Source organism: Eretmochelys imbricata, chromosome 4 (genome assembly GCF_965152235.1).
Source record: "Eretmochelys imbricata isolate rEreImb1 chromosome 4, rEreImb1.hap1, whole genome shotgun sequence".
In the NCBI taxonomy this organism is placed as follows: Eukaryota; Metazoa; Chordata; order Testudines; family Cheloniidae; genus Eretmochelys; species Eretmochelys imbricata.
The window spans coordinates 12268596-12284237 of NC_135575.1; the positions used below are offsets into that span (position 1 = coordinate 12268596).

General features: G+C 44.4%; 1 protein-coding gene across 3 annotated transcripts in view; it reads right to left on the reverse strand.

The window, feature by feature from the left end:
• UBA6 (ubiquitin like modifier activating enzyme 6) overlaps positions 1–14436 on the reverse strand; it is a 53658-nt gene extending 39222 nt beyond the window's left edge. Inside the window, exons 1-7 of one of the 3 annotated variants that reach the window (XM_077814835.1) lie at positions 14303–14436; positions 13240–13354; positions 6953–7015; positions 3815–3909; positions 2607–2635; positions 1209–1303; positions 472–583 (exon numbers count right to left, since the gene is read on the reverse strand). In XM_077814835.1, the coding sequence (XP_077670961.1) occupies positions 472–583; positions 1209–1303; positions 2607–2635; positions 3815–3909; positions 6953–6993 (372 nt within the window). In that variant the 5' untranslated portion in view covers positions 6994–7015; positions 13240–13354; positions 14303–14436. Of the gene's footprint in view, positions 1–471; positions 584–1208; positions 1304–2606; positions 2636–3814; positions 3910–6952; positions 7016–13239; positions 13355–14230 lie in introns of all 3 variants that reach the window. The other 2 variants (XM_077814838.1, XM_077814836.1) reach the window with 2 other exon arrangements.
• Between the last annotated feature and the right edge of the window lie 1206 nt (positions 14437–15642).

Here is a 15642-nt window from a genome sequence, read left to right on the forward strand (position 1 = left end):
TAAAAATTTAGGACTTTGTTGCCACTAAATCATTAATTTGATCATATTGCATATATGTAGCATGTTCCATTCCTGTGTTTTTCAGGTTGAACGTGAAAGCTCAATAATATCACAGCTTGTTATAAAGTGTATACAATATAATACAAGTTGTACAATACAGCCAGGTCAGCTTTACAGTAGAAACTGTCATCTTTGCCATTCTCTGTCTTTGAATTTAAATTGTGAAACAATCTGAAAACATTTAGCTATTTACTGACAGCTTTAATTTCAATGTCAGGAACACATTCGCTCAGCCTTGCAAAATTATTGTTAAAATTTTTACCAGCCCAGGCACAATACCTATTCATCTTCTTTAGAACATGATGAAAAAACCTAGTTTGGAGAGTTTTGTTTAACTTCAGATAAAAGGAGAAGCGACTCACTCTGGTCAGGCAGAATGTTGCACAGCTACTTTAAATAAATACTACATACCTGATACTTTTTTAGAAAGGAGATGTCTGTGGTTTCATCAAGTGGTGCAGTGGATGATAAGACATGGACGTATGGGTTCAGCTCTGCGATGTGAGGAAGTGTGGCCTCAGCTCTGAAACAATAGCCTTCTGGTTTGCATCCATTTATAAACTGTATTGTTAACATGGCTCATTCCACAAGTTCAATGGCATCCTCCAATCAATTCCCAGAACGCTTATTTCTTGAGAGTTTTCTTTTACGATAAACACTTACTGAAACTGACTATTCATGCTTCCTCACCTTTATAATCTACCATATGTGCTCTCATATCTCTGGCTCCATCAACCAGATAACAAGATTTAGAGTCTGACCGCTAACACTTTTTAATATTTGCTTTGGAAGAATGGAAGACTACAAATAAGGTGTTTATTGGCTTTCTTCAGCCAACCTTGAAAAGATGGAAAAGAAATGCATTTCTGCTCTTTCATTATCTAGAAGGAAACAATCACTGCTTACATGCTGCTAGCTATGGGAAGTCAGATGCGCAGAGCAAACAGGACTCAATCCCACTTTAGAAAGTTCTCCCTTTATACCTGGGCACTGTGCTCAAAGGCAATGACTCCAATAGAACAAGATGTAATGCACATTAAATACACTACATAAAATATACATCATAGCCAATGGAAAAACTAACATGCTTGTTACACGAAAGTGACAGACAGTAGATTGCTCAAATACATCTAAGTAACTGTACTGACCTGTTCCTTAGATTTATAACATCATCTTCACAGATGAAGAAGTTGGTTCCCAAATCCCATGTCTTGCACTGCTTGGTATCATGAACTGTAAGAGCCTTCAAAGACATTCAGGACGAGAGTATTAAAACCAACAAATCATGGAACATGAATTGAAAGAAATTCACATAGTCACGGTACACTTCAGCCTAGGTATCATGCTCAATACTGAGATTCTGAAGAACTTATACTGTAGTTACACTAAGTGAGCTAGACAGAAGTGCTAGATGTACGGCTTTAATTAAAAACATCAGACTCCACACCTTTTCTTACTGCTATTGAATAAATAATTCAATCAGAGAATATGTCTGCATTTCAACATTTTGCTCAGTATATAACATAACAACAACAATGCTTGTTTAAGGTATGAAACTTGATTATTCATAGCCACTAACTGTAACTGGTAAAAAATACTAAAAGCTGTCACTGCAATATTTTTTCACCAAAAATGGAAGATTCCCTCTCTGACCCAGAAATGGGCTGCAGTGCTGCTAGCCACCACTAGGAGTCAATGGACTCAGCAGAACCCAGCTTGCGCATAGAAGACCCTTCCGGGAGGGGAGAGAAAGGGAGCTAAAGAGTTCCTGGCAGCTGCAGTCCCCAGCATGCCCTGAGAGGAGAGGGCGGTGCACAGGAAACTCTGTGCAAGCCAGGGACTGAGCATCAGGCTGTTTCTCCCTCTGGATCCTTGAGCTCGCAGGGCAGGGGGGAAAGAAGAGAAGGAGACAGGTGTCTGGGAAAGCGGAGGCCCCGCAGCTGGGCTTTGGCAGAGGAGGTGGTGGGGGTATCTGGGCTGGGGGGGGCCCTGCACTTGGGCTCTGGGAAGGGGGAGGGGCTGTGAGTGTCCAGCCCCTGGCTGGGATCTGGGGGGGGGGGGGGGGGGCAGAGAGAACAGGAACTGGGTTGTCAAAGAGATTCTTTAACTCTGTACTCCTGGGGGAATTTTTGTGTGTGTCTGTATTGTTACAAACACACTTACTGACAGGTATTTTGAAATAAATTACCAACATAATTGAAACTGGCATGATTATGTAATGTTATTTTGACAAATAAAATTTGCAGAATTTTAAAATATTGTGCGCAGAATTTTTAATTTTTTGGTGCAGAATTCCCCCAGGAGTATGTATTTCAGAGTTCTTTTTCAAAAGGGTCCTTCTATGAGAAGAAGACTAACGAGAGAATCAGAATGTTCTTCTGGAACAAGTATAGCCTGTGTTATCAGCACTTTGTGATAAAACTATAGATTCCTCAATCACTTGATCCCTGAACAAGAACATTCCCAGTCACTGCAAAAATGAAAATGTTACTTAACTAAAAGGAAATTTATACCAATTCCTTTTACAACAAAAAAAAATTACATACCTTTATTCCAGCTAGAACTATATTCTTAGCTGAAAGGGAAAAAAAAAAATGAACATCATTTACAGGATTGAACGTAAAGCTCTTAGTCAGCGGTTCTCAAACTGTGGGTTGGGACCCCAAAATTGGTCATGACCCCATTTTAATGGGGTCGCCAGAGCCAGTATTAGACTTGCTGGGACGGAGGGCTGAAGCTGAAGCCTGAGCTCTCCCTGCACCCGGGGTGGCAGGGCTCAGGCTCTGGCCCCTTCTCCCCAACCTGGTAAGTGGGGCTCGGGCTTGGGCCCCCTCTCTCTCCATGCCTCACCCCCAGGGTCATGTAGTAATTTTGTTATCAGAAGGGGGTAGCAGTGCACTGAAGTTTGAAAACCCTGCTCTAAGTGATTGAAAAGTTACCTGCCAGTAGTGAAATGGCTCATACCTTCTATTTACATAAAAATTTAACAGCTGGCAGCAGTCACATATCTTTCTGAATAACTTTTTTTTAAAGTCAATTCAGCTCCTTAGTGGAAATCTCAGAGAAAGCAGAAGGAGCTTTTTATCCCTCACCTGTGAACTGCATTCATTTTCTGGCAACCCTATATCCAACAAGCACCATTACAGGAACTCTAATCGAAGAAAGGGCTACCATTACCATTTAAAAAGACTATGCACACAACTCTGGTGTCAGATAAAAGTCCCAATAAAGTCCGCAGAAGGGACCGTATGCCGGATAAAAATTGACAGGGCACAGGAGCACTCTGCTGACATGTCCCTTCCCATCCAAAGCACAGGTCCCAGGTCAGAGGTCCCCTATGCCAGATGACCAGCTCTGGTCATCATTCTCAGATGACCAGCTAAGGCTAAATTCTAACAACTTTCCCCCCACTCATCGAGTGAAAATCCGGCCTGTAGTTTCAGATTATTTAATTGTATAAATTCACAGATTAAAGCCAGAAGGGACCATTATGATCTAGTCTGACCTTCTGCATAACACAGGCCAAAGAATTTCACCCAATAATTTCTGCATCAATTTAACAGCATAAATAGCCATACAAATGTATTTCAAAATGCTTTACAACATCTAGCTATAAAAATATGTCTATATTACATATTGTGGTTCTGCTCTATGTACATATGTTGTACATGTATTCACTCAATGTACACTAAATTAATTTTTCTTAAATATACCTTTAATAAATTTATATATCAGTGCTACTTAGTAAACTTACCAATCTCCACACCAAGTCCACCCAGACCACTCAGGAATACATTGGATTGGGCCATCTTCTGCATTGCTGTGTCTCCAAGAACATACCTCTGCCGACTACAAGCAAGAAACAAAAAAACACAGAAATAGAACTCCCTCCAAAATAAGTACACGCTATTTCAAGAATTTGCAGGTATTTTCACTTGCAAATTGCCAGCCCTGCAAATTCAGTTTGGGTTCTGATAGCCAAGCCAGCTTCTTTCCATCTCTCAGACTGTCACCAACAATAAAAGCTCTGCAGACCAAATTAAGCCATTAGTAAAACATATAGAACCCCATCAGCCATTCGAAGATTTGCACAGATGTAACTAAGGACAATCTAAAAACAGTGGGATTGCAGAGCAATTTAAGGACACAGAGATTCTGCAAGTCAAAGTATTAGTTATGATGCATGAATTGAAAACGTTACGAATTATACCTGATAGGACACGCACACAACTGCTGCGAATTATACCTGATAGGACACGCACAGTTCGAATCTAAGCTGAGGCACATAAACGAAGTCCACAACTGCTGAGTTCCCAAAAAACACCAAGTTTATTACGCTCGAGCATGATGCCCCCCCCCGCCAGCCAGGAGGGGACCCCGAATACAGATTATACAAAGGTTATATACTTTTTAGCAAAGCATGTTGCCCTCGTGCATCGGAAACCGTAGCCAATAAACAAACCCTTTTCTTATCTACCACCTATCCCTGCTTGGTGCATTCCTCGTGCTAAACCAGTATGTTAATTACACAGCATGGTCCTAAAGCCATGCATCAGTAACTTTTATTATCAGGATGGGAGGCCTCACATCAAAGGCCAGGAGATAGGGAGTTAGAGACTGACAAAAAACAGATACTGGGAGTCAAGGCAGGCTGGAGACAAGGAGGAGGATTTTCACAGGGATGCAGTATCTAAGGAACACTCCTCCTGGTGCATGATGTGTTTGCTTTTAGACAATGGTGGGCCCCAAACCAAAATGGAGTCACATGTGCTAACTTTTCCTTAACAAAAAAAAAGCTCTCCTGAGATTCAGAGGCCAAGGCAAGATCAGAGGCCCCAAGGCAAGTTAGAAAACATTTTTTAGTTGCAAACTCAGCATAACTGATATGGAAATCTGTGAGATACAAAGAAAAATTAGTGCGGTTCTACCCTAAAATCTGGCATTGTGGGGCCTGTATTCATTGTAATGTAGTTCAAGACTTCTCTCTTCAGGATACATCAGGATATACTTGGAACTACATCTCTTGCAGGCACAAGCATGCTCAGAACTGGGAATGTTCTGCACCAAATCAGAGTTCAAAGCAGCTCATGTACATCCAACTGCTGAACTGTTAAAGGTCTTCAGCTCTCTAAAGTTTCCAACCATCTGGTTTCAACTCAGTATATCAAATTATTTAAATCATTTTGAATTTCATTTACTGTATCAAGAGCAATGACTTATTTTGTAAATGATTAAGCGAGAGAGAGAGAAATTAGGTTTGTCTGATATGCTTCTAAGAATATCAGTACTATAGAAATTAGTCTACCCAAAGATTTGTCGCGTACATTTTTTTTGGCAGGGTGAAGAGGAGGAAGAAGTCCTGGGGCAGAGGGGATCAGCAGGAGATCACAAGAAAGGCAAACATGTAAGTGTATACAATGTGTGAAAATACCATGCCACTAAAATGTAAGGGAATTCAGTATGTTTAGAGTATCAAGTCTGGTGCATGGAACATTATTAACTGAGAACTCGCATCTTTCCAAAAAAGAAACTTCTCTCCCTATTTCACCATCTTCAGGGTTACTGTGTTCCAATATAGACAGGTCCTGTTATGGTCATACTGTAGGAGTCATTTAGGGGTTACAAATTGCAAATGGAAGTCTGAGGATCCAATTCTGCCATTTGAGGACAAAGTTTGACTTTTAGAACTTCCATCAAATATTGTGAAAGACAATAATAAAATGTATAACAATAAGATATTAAAATCTACCAACTGTTTATTAAAACACATTTGTCATGATTTACAAACATGAAGAAGAAGGATTTTAATTTCTACAGTATATGTGGAGCTGAACCCACTCTTCTAACATATCATATTCAAATATCTTGCTTTGTCTCTCTCTGTAATAGAGTTATAGAAATCTCATTTCCAAGGAAGAAAGAAGGGGCACAGCTGAGGTTTTTGGGGACAGCAAAATTCAATGAGCCCATCAGCACACCATCCTGTTAAGATGTCTTAGGAAGCTTTTTATGAGAGGATCACAAGGATTTAGGGTGCACTGAACTCCCAGCCTGTTCCAAGGGACCACATTTTTACTGGAAGAATGATGAAAAAACTCTATGAGCTGAAGCAGCCAGCTTGGGCAGGGAGTTTCAAGTTTATCAGACCCTGAACTAGTCAGCAGTCCCCAAGCAGGGTTCAGCACAGTGACTGAGTGGGTAAGTTAGAAAAGAGAAGTGTAGTACAGACAGATTTGGAGGGGGAAGAAATAAAGAGAGACAGAAATTATGTTTTGAAAAACACAGAATACAATGTGGAAAAGGCCAGAAGAAAGATAAGGGGTGGAGGGAGAGAGAAGGAGAAGAGGAAATAAATAGAAAACAATAGAAGAAAAGATACACTATAGTCTATTTTAGGAAAGAAAAACAGTGAATGTGGATTGACATCAGGAAGGAAGCGAAAATATACAAAACATAAGGGGTGTAATTATGTATGGCTGACCATACAGTAATCTGACAAATAGTATTAAATAATTTTCACTAGTATTGTTCAGATAATTTGGCACTTACTCTGCAGTAGCTGACCAGTTCTTTAGCTGGACAAATATTTTATATGGCAAGTACCAGTAAAATTAATTAAGTATACAAAAAATAGTCTGCCAACAGCAAGTCACACGTTTTGAAAGACTGTATTAAATAGAAAGTAGAATCACAATGTTACTTGTGTGTACTGTACTTTTAAATGTTTTACTCCTTTAAACTGCAGGGGACACAGCAGCACAGGTATTTTCACTCTGGCTAATAGGCAGCAAATACATTTCAAATCCGGTATTAATGCTGCAGCAAAGTGTATCTACTTGCAGTAATATCAAAGATACATCTTACAGCGATATATCGGGTATGGCATTCTTACCTGTATAAAGCATCATCGATCTCCATAGAGTCTGTTGCCATGATGTGATATAATTTGTTTGTGCTAGAGGGGAAAAAAAGATGACAAAATGAATAGAGCATGCTAACAAAGGAAACAACTTTATAAATACCTACTATTGTTTTCTTAGTCTCATCAGAAACAAATTAGGCATAGATGAAATACAAAAAACAACACTGATTTGAAGGTCAAACAAGATAATAATGGTTCCTTCCAGCTTTTAAAAAAAATATATCTATGAACTGATGCAGTGTTATATACCCAAAAGTTGAAACACACAAGATTCAAGAAACCAAAAGTTAAGGATCTCAATGCCATTTTAAATCTGTCCTGTTATAATAAAGAGATGAAATCCCTGATTTAAGTGCAAAACTCAACCCTAACTATGGAGCTGAAACTGACATCTTCATAATGCAGAATTAAATGTGAACTTACTTAGTGCAACATGTCCAAGTTATGCCAGATGAGACACAAAATTTTGAATTTCCTGGCTTTGAGCATGTAAAATTTCACTATATATTAACAGCTTTATATTTTTATTTTTGTTATTAAAATAGGTTCAAAGGATTTGAAGAAATAATAACTGGAAAGAATTATTTGAATCATTCATTTACATGGCTGGGAAACAGATACTGGTACCACTTCATGAAAGCCAATACATAGCAGAAGTTAAAAAAAAACAAAATATTAGGATGTGTAAAGAATGGAATAGGAAATACTGAAAATTGAATGCCTTTACCTAAATTCAAGTTTATGACAGGGCTTTTTTTAAAAAAATCACATTTAACCACAAGGTAAAGGCCTAGAACTTGGCAGAATTCAAAAAGGATTAGACATTTTTATGAATATAAACATGTAGTTACATTAGATAGAACAAAAATACACTGGATTCAGAGCATAAGTTCACCACTAAGAGATGAATTTTAGAAGAAACTTCCCCTTTGAGCAGGTTATTCCATAATTGTCCGGTTTGGGAATCAAGGCATGTTCCTATGAAAGATCTGGTAGTGGTTCCTATAAGACAGTGGTTCGCAAAGCCGGTCTGCCGCTTGTTCAGGGAAAGCCCCTGGCGGGCCAGACCGGTTTGTTTACCTGCTGAGTCCGCAGGTTCGGCCGATCGTGGCTCCCACTGGCCGCGGTTTGCCGCTCCAGGCCAATGGGGGCTGTGGGAACGGCAGCCAGCACATCCCTTGGCCTGCGCCGCTTCCTGCGGTCCCCATTGGCCTGGAGCGGCGAACCGTGGCCAGTGGGAGCCGAGATCGGCCGAACCTGCAGACACAGCAGGTAAACAAACTGGTCCGGCCCACCAGGGGCTTTCCCTGAACAAGCGGCGGACCAGCTTTGAGAACCACTGCTATAAGAGACTAGATAGACCACTGGTGTGATCCAAAATGGCAATTCCTATAGTTGTCATTAGATGACACATTCAATTCCAATTTCCTAAGCTCTGAGAGTGTTTAAAGTGCACTGCACTTAAGAGTGCAAGATGTGAATATCGTGATAAGAGGTCCAACAGAAAGGCTACAAGCTCTTTCTATCAACAGATTGAAGGTAGAGGCCCAGAAGGTCTGAACAGTTCTCCTGATGAGAATTCAAATGCTGCAGAAATAGCTTCATTTTAAAGAAATGTCTGTCACGGTTGTTAGGTTCAAAGGTTAATTTTTTATTTATTCGATTCATGAAATGCACCCTAACATGACATCTAACAAAAGTAAAATAAACAAAACCATATACTCTGTCTTATATCTCCTGTTAAAAAAGAAAGAGATTGCTCAAAAAACAAAGCAACTGCTCCAAACCCCCAAGCAAACAGCTGAGAATACATGAGCATCACACCATACTTTAAAGGTAAACAGAATTTTTATTTTCCCCATCACCACATTTGTTTGCAACATCCAGACATTTCTTGATTCATGGTTTTTATTTTTCTAACATACTTTAATGCTATTTTATCTGGCCTTTTAGTTCAGTGGTCAATAACATTTAAGATGTCTACCTCACCTCTGATACTGTAATCTAGATATCATTGAAGAATAGAGCAAAGAAGAACTTTCTAGGCCAAGCCTTTTTTGATATTTGTTTTTAAAAAAATTGTTAAGACTTTTCAAATGAAAAAACATTTCTTCCCTCACACCAGCAAAATAAAGTCTAGTATCCCAGAAAATAATAGCCTGATCAATTCAAACTTTCCAAAAAATGTCTCCCATAGCCAGCTACAACTCATGTCACATTTCAGGCAGAATGAATTTTTACTGAAAGTAAAAAAATTGCAGGTGTAATGCAGAGGTAAAAAATATGTTTATAGTGGAAAATGAACTACGACACTTTACCAATTGAAGTGTTTCTACAGTTTATGCATACAGGACCATGTCATGCAACTTTATACATGAGCCAGCAGGTATCAGCTCTTAAGGACAAGATGTCACATATATCCATATTCTCCTCCTTTACAGAAAGCCCAGCTGCCTGTACTGTAGTGGTGTGCTGCTGCTGGTGGCTGACTCACCTCCCTGTCACTCACCATGCAGCTGAGAATGTACTACCACCTGTAAATTCCCAGTCTTGTGTGAACAGTAAGGTTGAATTAGACATGAGAACCTTCTTCTCACATATCCACGCTTGGAAGAATTCAATTTTTATCAGTAAATGGTGGTGAACATCGATTTAACCATATACACACACAAACCGGCCAAAAAATATTTCCATCTATAATAATCAAAATTGACAGATAGGCAAAGAAAGAAAATGCTGCTTTTAGAGTAACAGCCGTGTTAGTCTGTATTCGCAAAAAGAAAAGGAGTACCTGTGGCACCTTAGAGACTAACCAATTTATTTGAGCATGAGCTTTCGTGAGCTACAGCTCACTTCATCGGATGCATACTGTGGAAACTGCAGAAGACATTATATACACACAGAGACCATGAAACAATACCTCCTCCCACCCCACTGTCCTGCTGGTAATAGCTTATCTAAAGTGATCATCAAGTTGGGCCATTTCCAGCACAAATCCAGGTTTTCTCACCCTCCGCCCCCACACACACAAACCCCCCCCCCCCCCGATGTTCTGGTTTAACTTGGATTTAAACTTGGAGAGTGGCCAGTTTGGATGAGCTATTACCAGCAGGAGAGTGAGTTTGTGTGTGTATGGGGGTGGGTTTTTGGAGGGGGGTGAGGGAGTGAGAGAACCTGGATTTGTGCAGGAAATGGCCTAACTTCATTATCATGCACATTGTGTAAAGAGTTGTCACTTTGGATGGGCTATCACCAGCAGGAGAGTGAATTTGTGTGGTGGGGTGGAGGGTGAGAAAACCTGGATTTGTGCTGGAAATGGCTTTTAGATAAGCTATTACCAGCAGGACAGTGGGGTGGGAGGAGGTATTGTTTCATATTCTCTGTGTATATATAGAGTCTGCTGCAGTTTCCACGGTATGCATCTGATGAAGTGAGCTGTAGCTCACGAAAGCTCATGCTCAAATAAATTCGTTAGTCTCTAAGGTGCCACAAGTACTCCTTTTCTTTCTCACTCTAACTTGATGATCACTTTAGATAAGCTATTACCAGCAGGACAGTGGGGTGGGAGGAGGTATTGTTTCATGGTCTCCGTGTGTATATAATGTCTTCTGCAGTTTCCACAGTATGCATCCGATGAAGTGAGCTGTAGCTCACGAAAGCTCATGCTCAAATAAATTGGTTAGTCTCTAAGGTGCCACAGGTACTCCTTTTCTTTTTGAAAATGCTGCTTGAGAGCTTACTAGAGTTCTATTTAAGAATATTTACTTCATATATTTTGACACCTGATGCTGATAATGTGTTTTAACAGTTATAAAGCTTTAATTTTTTGAATCTCAACATCTATTACTAAAGTAATTATAGTCTGACCCCACATCATTTTCTGCAACTCTGAACATTTAAATCAATAATTTTTTTAAAAAAGGTTAAAACCCATAATTTTGCACAACTGTGAAAGTTTAAATTGATAATCGAAAAAAATGCTTAAAAATAAATATTATCCATCAAAATTATAAAAAGATAAAAATTAAATTTTCCCAAGCTTATGTAAACCACACACAACTCGCTTGGACATTGTTCCTTCAGTGTACATATAAATTCCAGGTTTCCCTCCAGTGTCTTTTGTACAGCCATGCAAAATCATCGCTGCCAGTAAGCCCATTATATACAGCAGCAGATACATCTCTTATTCAACAAGAAACCTCAAGGATACTGTTCTTGTTAAACTGGCTTTCAAGCAAACCGAGAAATATTTTCCTGTAACTAAATCCTGTCTTCATCTGAGTGTCTTTCAAAGGACAAATAAGCTTACGGGACAGTTGGACCAAGATTACGTTCTGCAAGCCTCCTGAAGATGTGCATATTTGGTGTTTTGTAGTTTGGCTGGTAGTGAAGACATACCCTAAGGCTAAGTGACTTGCCCAAGGCCACACATGAATTGAAGCGGAAAAGAAACTCGACCCAGATCTCCCCAGAACCAATCTGGCGATAATCAAAACACTATCCTTCCTCCCTGTGGATAGAGGACTTCAAGGCTGTCAGACTATTTCACCAGCATAAATTCATATTTAAAAGAGGAGGATATGACAGAAATAACATACTATCTTCAGAACATCCATCATACTCAAGCAAACTCAATAAGGTTCAATAAGGATAAGTGCAGGGTCCTGCACTTAGGACGGAAGAATCCAATGCACTGCTACAGACTAGGGGCCGAATGGGTAGGCAGCAGTTCTGTGGAAAAGGACCTAGGGGTGACAGTGGACGAGAAGCTGGATATGAGTCAGCAGTGTGCCCTTGTTGCCAAGAAGGCCGATGGCATTTTGGGATGTATAAGTAGGGGCACAGCGAGCAGATCGAGGGACGTGATCGTTCCCCTCTATTCAACATTGGTGAGGCCTCATCTGGAGTACTGTGTCCAGTTTTGGGCCCCACACTACAAGAAGGACGTGGAAAAATTGGAGAGAGTCCAGCGAAGGGCAACAAAAATGATTAGGGGTCTAGAACACATGACTTATGAGGAGAGGCTGAGGGAGCTGGGATTGTTTAGTCTGCAGAAGAGAAGAATGAGGGGGGATTTGATAGCTGCTTTCAACTACCTGAAAGGGGGTTCCAAAGAGGATGGCTCTAGACTGTTCTCAATGGTAGCAGATGACAGAACGAGGAGTAATGGTCTCAAGTTGCAGTGGGGGAGGTTTAGATTGGATATTAGGAAAAACTTTTTCACTAGGAGGGTGGTGAAACACTGGAATGCGTTACCTAGGGGGGTGGTAGAATCTCCTTCCTTAGAGGTTTTTAAGGTCAGGCTTGACAAAGCCCTGGCTGGGATGATTTAACTGGGAATTGGTCCTGCTTCGAGCAGGGGGTTGGACTAGATGACCTTCTGGGGTCCCTTCCAACCCTGATATTCTATGATTCTATGAAACTCGTGGCTAATTATTAAGCAGTACTGATGCTTTTTTGAGAGAAGTCCAGCTCCGATTTTTGCAATCCTGAAAGTTGTCAGAGTGACAGCTCTAGACACTAGGGTCATCTAATCCATAAAGCATTTATTATTTATACAGAACTATAAATGCAGATGGCACTTCTCACAAATGCTCTGCCTCTGGTATGTTTCCCCCTCACTCTGCACCAATAGGCTTTTTCTACACTGTGAATATCTCCCTTAGTCATTACAGCACAAGAGAGCTCCACCAACACTAACAATAGAAGCAACAACACATACTGACTTCTAGGTTTACCATCACCATATCATCTAGACTAGACATACTAGAGGTATGGCTGGCCTGACTGATAAAAACACCTGCAGCTAGTCTGCACTAGTGCCCCCACCATTGCTAGCATCAGTGCTATGCACCAACAATGACACCACTTCACAAAAACTACAGCCAAGAAACATCCTGTTTGCCTTATCCCATTCTAGATCACATCCAGGGCAGGATGGTAATTCAGTCTCTATGTCTAATAATCTGAACATTTTGTTGAGACCACCAAGGGTGCCAGTCAGCTCCAGTTACAGGATTTTTGCTGTCCTACACAAATGAAATGTGTGCCCCATTAAGCTCACAATCTCACACTCCAACAGCACTATTTGCCTAATGTTTAAAAGACTTCTGCAAGTATCCATTTTACTTCAAGGCAAAGACAATTATGCTGTCACTTGCTATATGAACATATGTGCTACAAATTAGATTGAAATCCTAATCATTTGGTAGGAAAAATTATATGTAAGATTTGTGGTATGAAACTGTGGCACTTACTCAAAAGGGAGAGCACACAAATATTCTGGTATTTGGTTAGTTCAGATATACTGGGAGCTCAGCAGGATCTGTTTCAGCCACTTCTGGTTGCTGGTAAGAGTTCAGAAGGGCTTCCCTGCAGCAAGAAATTGAAGGAGAGGATGGATAAAGGGGAAAGTGGTTTGTATGAATATGAAACACCTCAGAGATGACCAGTGACGATAAAGGTAATGCACACACCTGTAAGGACAGTAAAACAGGGGAAAAGGGAGGGAAATATGGGAAATGAAAAGGGAAAAAGGGCTACAATTGTTGTGATATTTTATATGGAAAATAAAGGACCCTACACATCCAATATGGAAAAAATGAGACCTAAATAGGTGCCTCATACAACCATATCCCTCTCTCTATATCCCCAATACTCATATTCCTATAACCCCGTCCATCCACTACCACCCATTCATTCTTATACCTCTCCGCTCATACCTCCACCCATCTCCACCCGCCAGAATCCACCCCACACACCAACCCCAACACTCACCCCCCCCAAACCCCTCACACACTCCTGCCATGCGTCCCTCCGCCAGACACACCCCTTCTTACACCCTCCAGAACCTCCATCCCGCACCCACACCCCACTCCTGAATCACCATGGGGGACGGTGTCAAGCATGTCCCACCCCCTTCCCCCCACAACCCCCTCCCACCCCCCATACCCCACCAACCTCCCCCCACAACCCCCTCCCACCCCCACCCCTCCCATACGCCACCAACCTCCCCCCACAACCCCCTCCCACCCCCACTCCCCTATACCCCACCAACCTCCCCCCACAAGCCCCACATACTCCACCTACCTCCCCCCACAACCTCCGCCCACCCCCCTATACCCACAAACCTCCCCCCACAACCCCCACCCACCTACCTATACCCCCCCCCCCCCATGCCCTCCTCTAGGCCGGCCGCAGCGCGGCGGGGGGAGGATACGGATGCGACCGGCCCGGGCCTCGCCTCACCCCGCCGGCGCGGCCGGGCCCACTGCCCGCAGCTGCCCGCCAACGGGGCCCGCTGCCCGGCCCGGGGCTCACCGCGTGGCGGGGTTCGGCTGCCAGCTTCCCGCTGCGAGGCCTGGGCGCCGCCAACGGCCCGGGGGGTGAAGCAGCAGCAGCTGCAGCCGGGCCGGTGCCTGAGCCAGCGCTTCCCCGCCTGCGCGACAGAGAGGGGCCGGGCTCCCGCCGCCGCCAATCCCCGCCGCCCCGGCCCGGCCCCCGGATCCGTCCCCGCGCTGCACGGCCCCTGCCAGCTCTGTGCAATGCCCCGGGCCCTGCCCCCGGCCCACTACAGAGCCGCAGCCCCTGCACCGCGCAGCCAGTCCAGCCCAGAGCCCTGGGGGCCCTGCCCCCCGCCCCGTACAGCGCTCCAGCCCCTGCCCGGTACAGAGCCCGGGGCCCTGCCCCCCGCCCCGTACAGCGCTCCAGCCCCTGCCCGGTACAGAGCCCGGGGCCCTACCCCCCGCCCAGTACAGCGCTCCAGCCCCTGCCCGGTACAGAGCCCGGGGCCCTGCACCCCGCCCAGTACAGCGCTCCAGCCCCTGCCCGGTACAGAGCCCGGGGCCCTGCACCCCGCCCAGTACAGCGCTCCAGCCCCTGCCCCCGGCCCGGTACAGAGCCCGGGGCCCTGCACCCCGCCCAGTACAGCGCTCCAGCCCCTGCCCGGTACAGAGCCCGGGGCCCTGCACCCCGCCCAGTACAGCGCTCCAGCCCCTGCCCCCGGCCCGGTACAGAGCCCGGGGCCCTGCATCCCGCCCAGTACAGAGCCCCGGGCCCTGCAACCCGCCCAGTACAGCGCTCCAGCCCCTGCCCCCTGCCCCCGGCCCGGTACAGAGCCCGGGGCCCTGCACCTCGCCCAGTACAGAGCCCGGGCCCTGCACCCCGCCCAGTACAGCGCTCCAGCCCCTTCACCCAGCGCAATACAGAGCCCGGGGCCCTGCACCTCGCCCAGTACAGAGCCCCGGGCCCTGCACCCCGCCCAGTACAGCGCTCCAGCCCCTGCCCCCGGCCCGGTACAGAGCCCCGGGCCCTGCACCCCGCCCAGTACAGAGCCCCGGGCCCTGCACCTCGCCCAGTACAGAGCCACGGGCCCTTCACCCAGCCCAGTACAGAGCCCTGGGCCCTGCACCCAGCCCCCTGCTCAGTACAGAACCACGGGCCTGCACCCAGCCCAGTACCGAGCCCCAGCCCCTGGCCCTGCACCCAGCCCAGTACAGAGCCTCAGCCCCTGGCACAGCCCCACTCCTACACAGAGCCCAATACAACAGGGCCCCCAACCCCTACACTCCATCATGTAGGATCTCCCAGAGCCCTCCTGCCTCCCCAACCCCACACAGAACCCCGGCGACAGAAGCCCCCCTACGTCACACAGCCAGCCG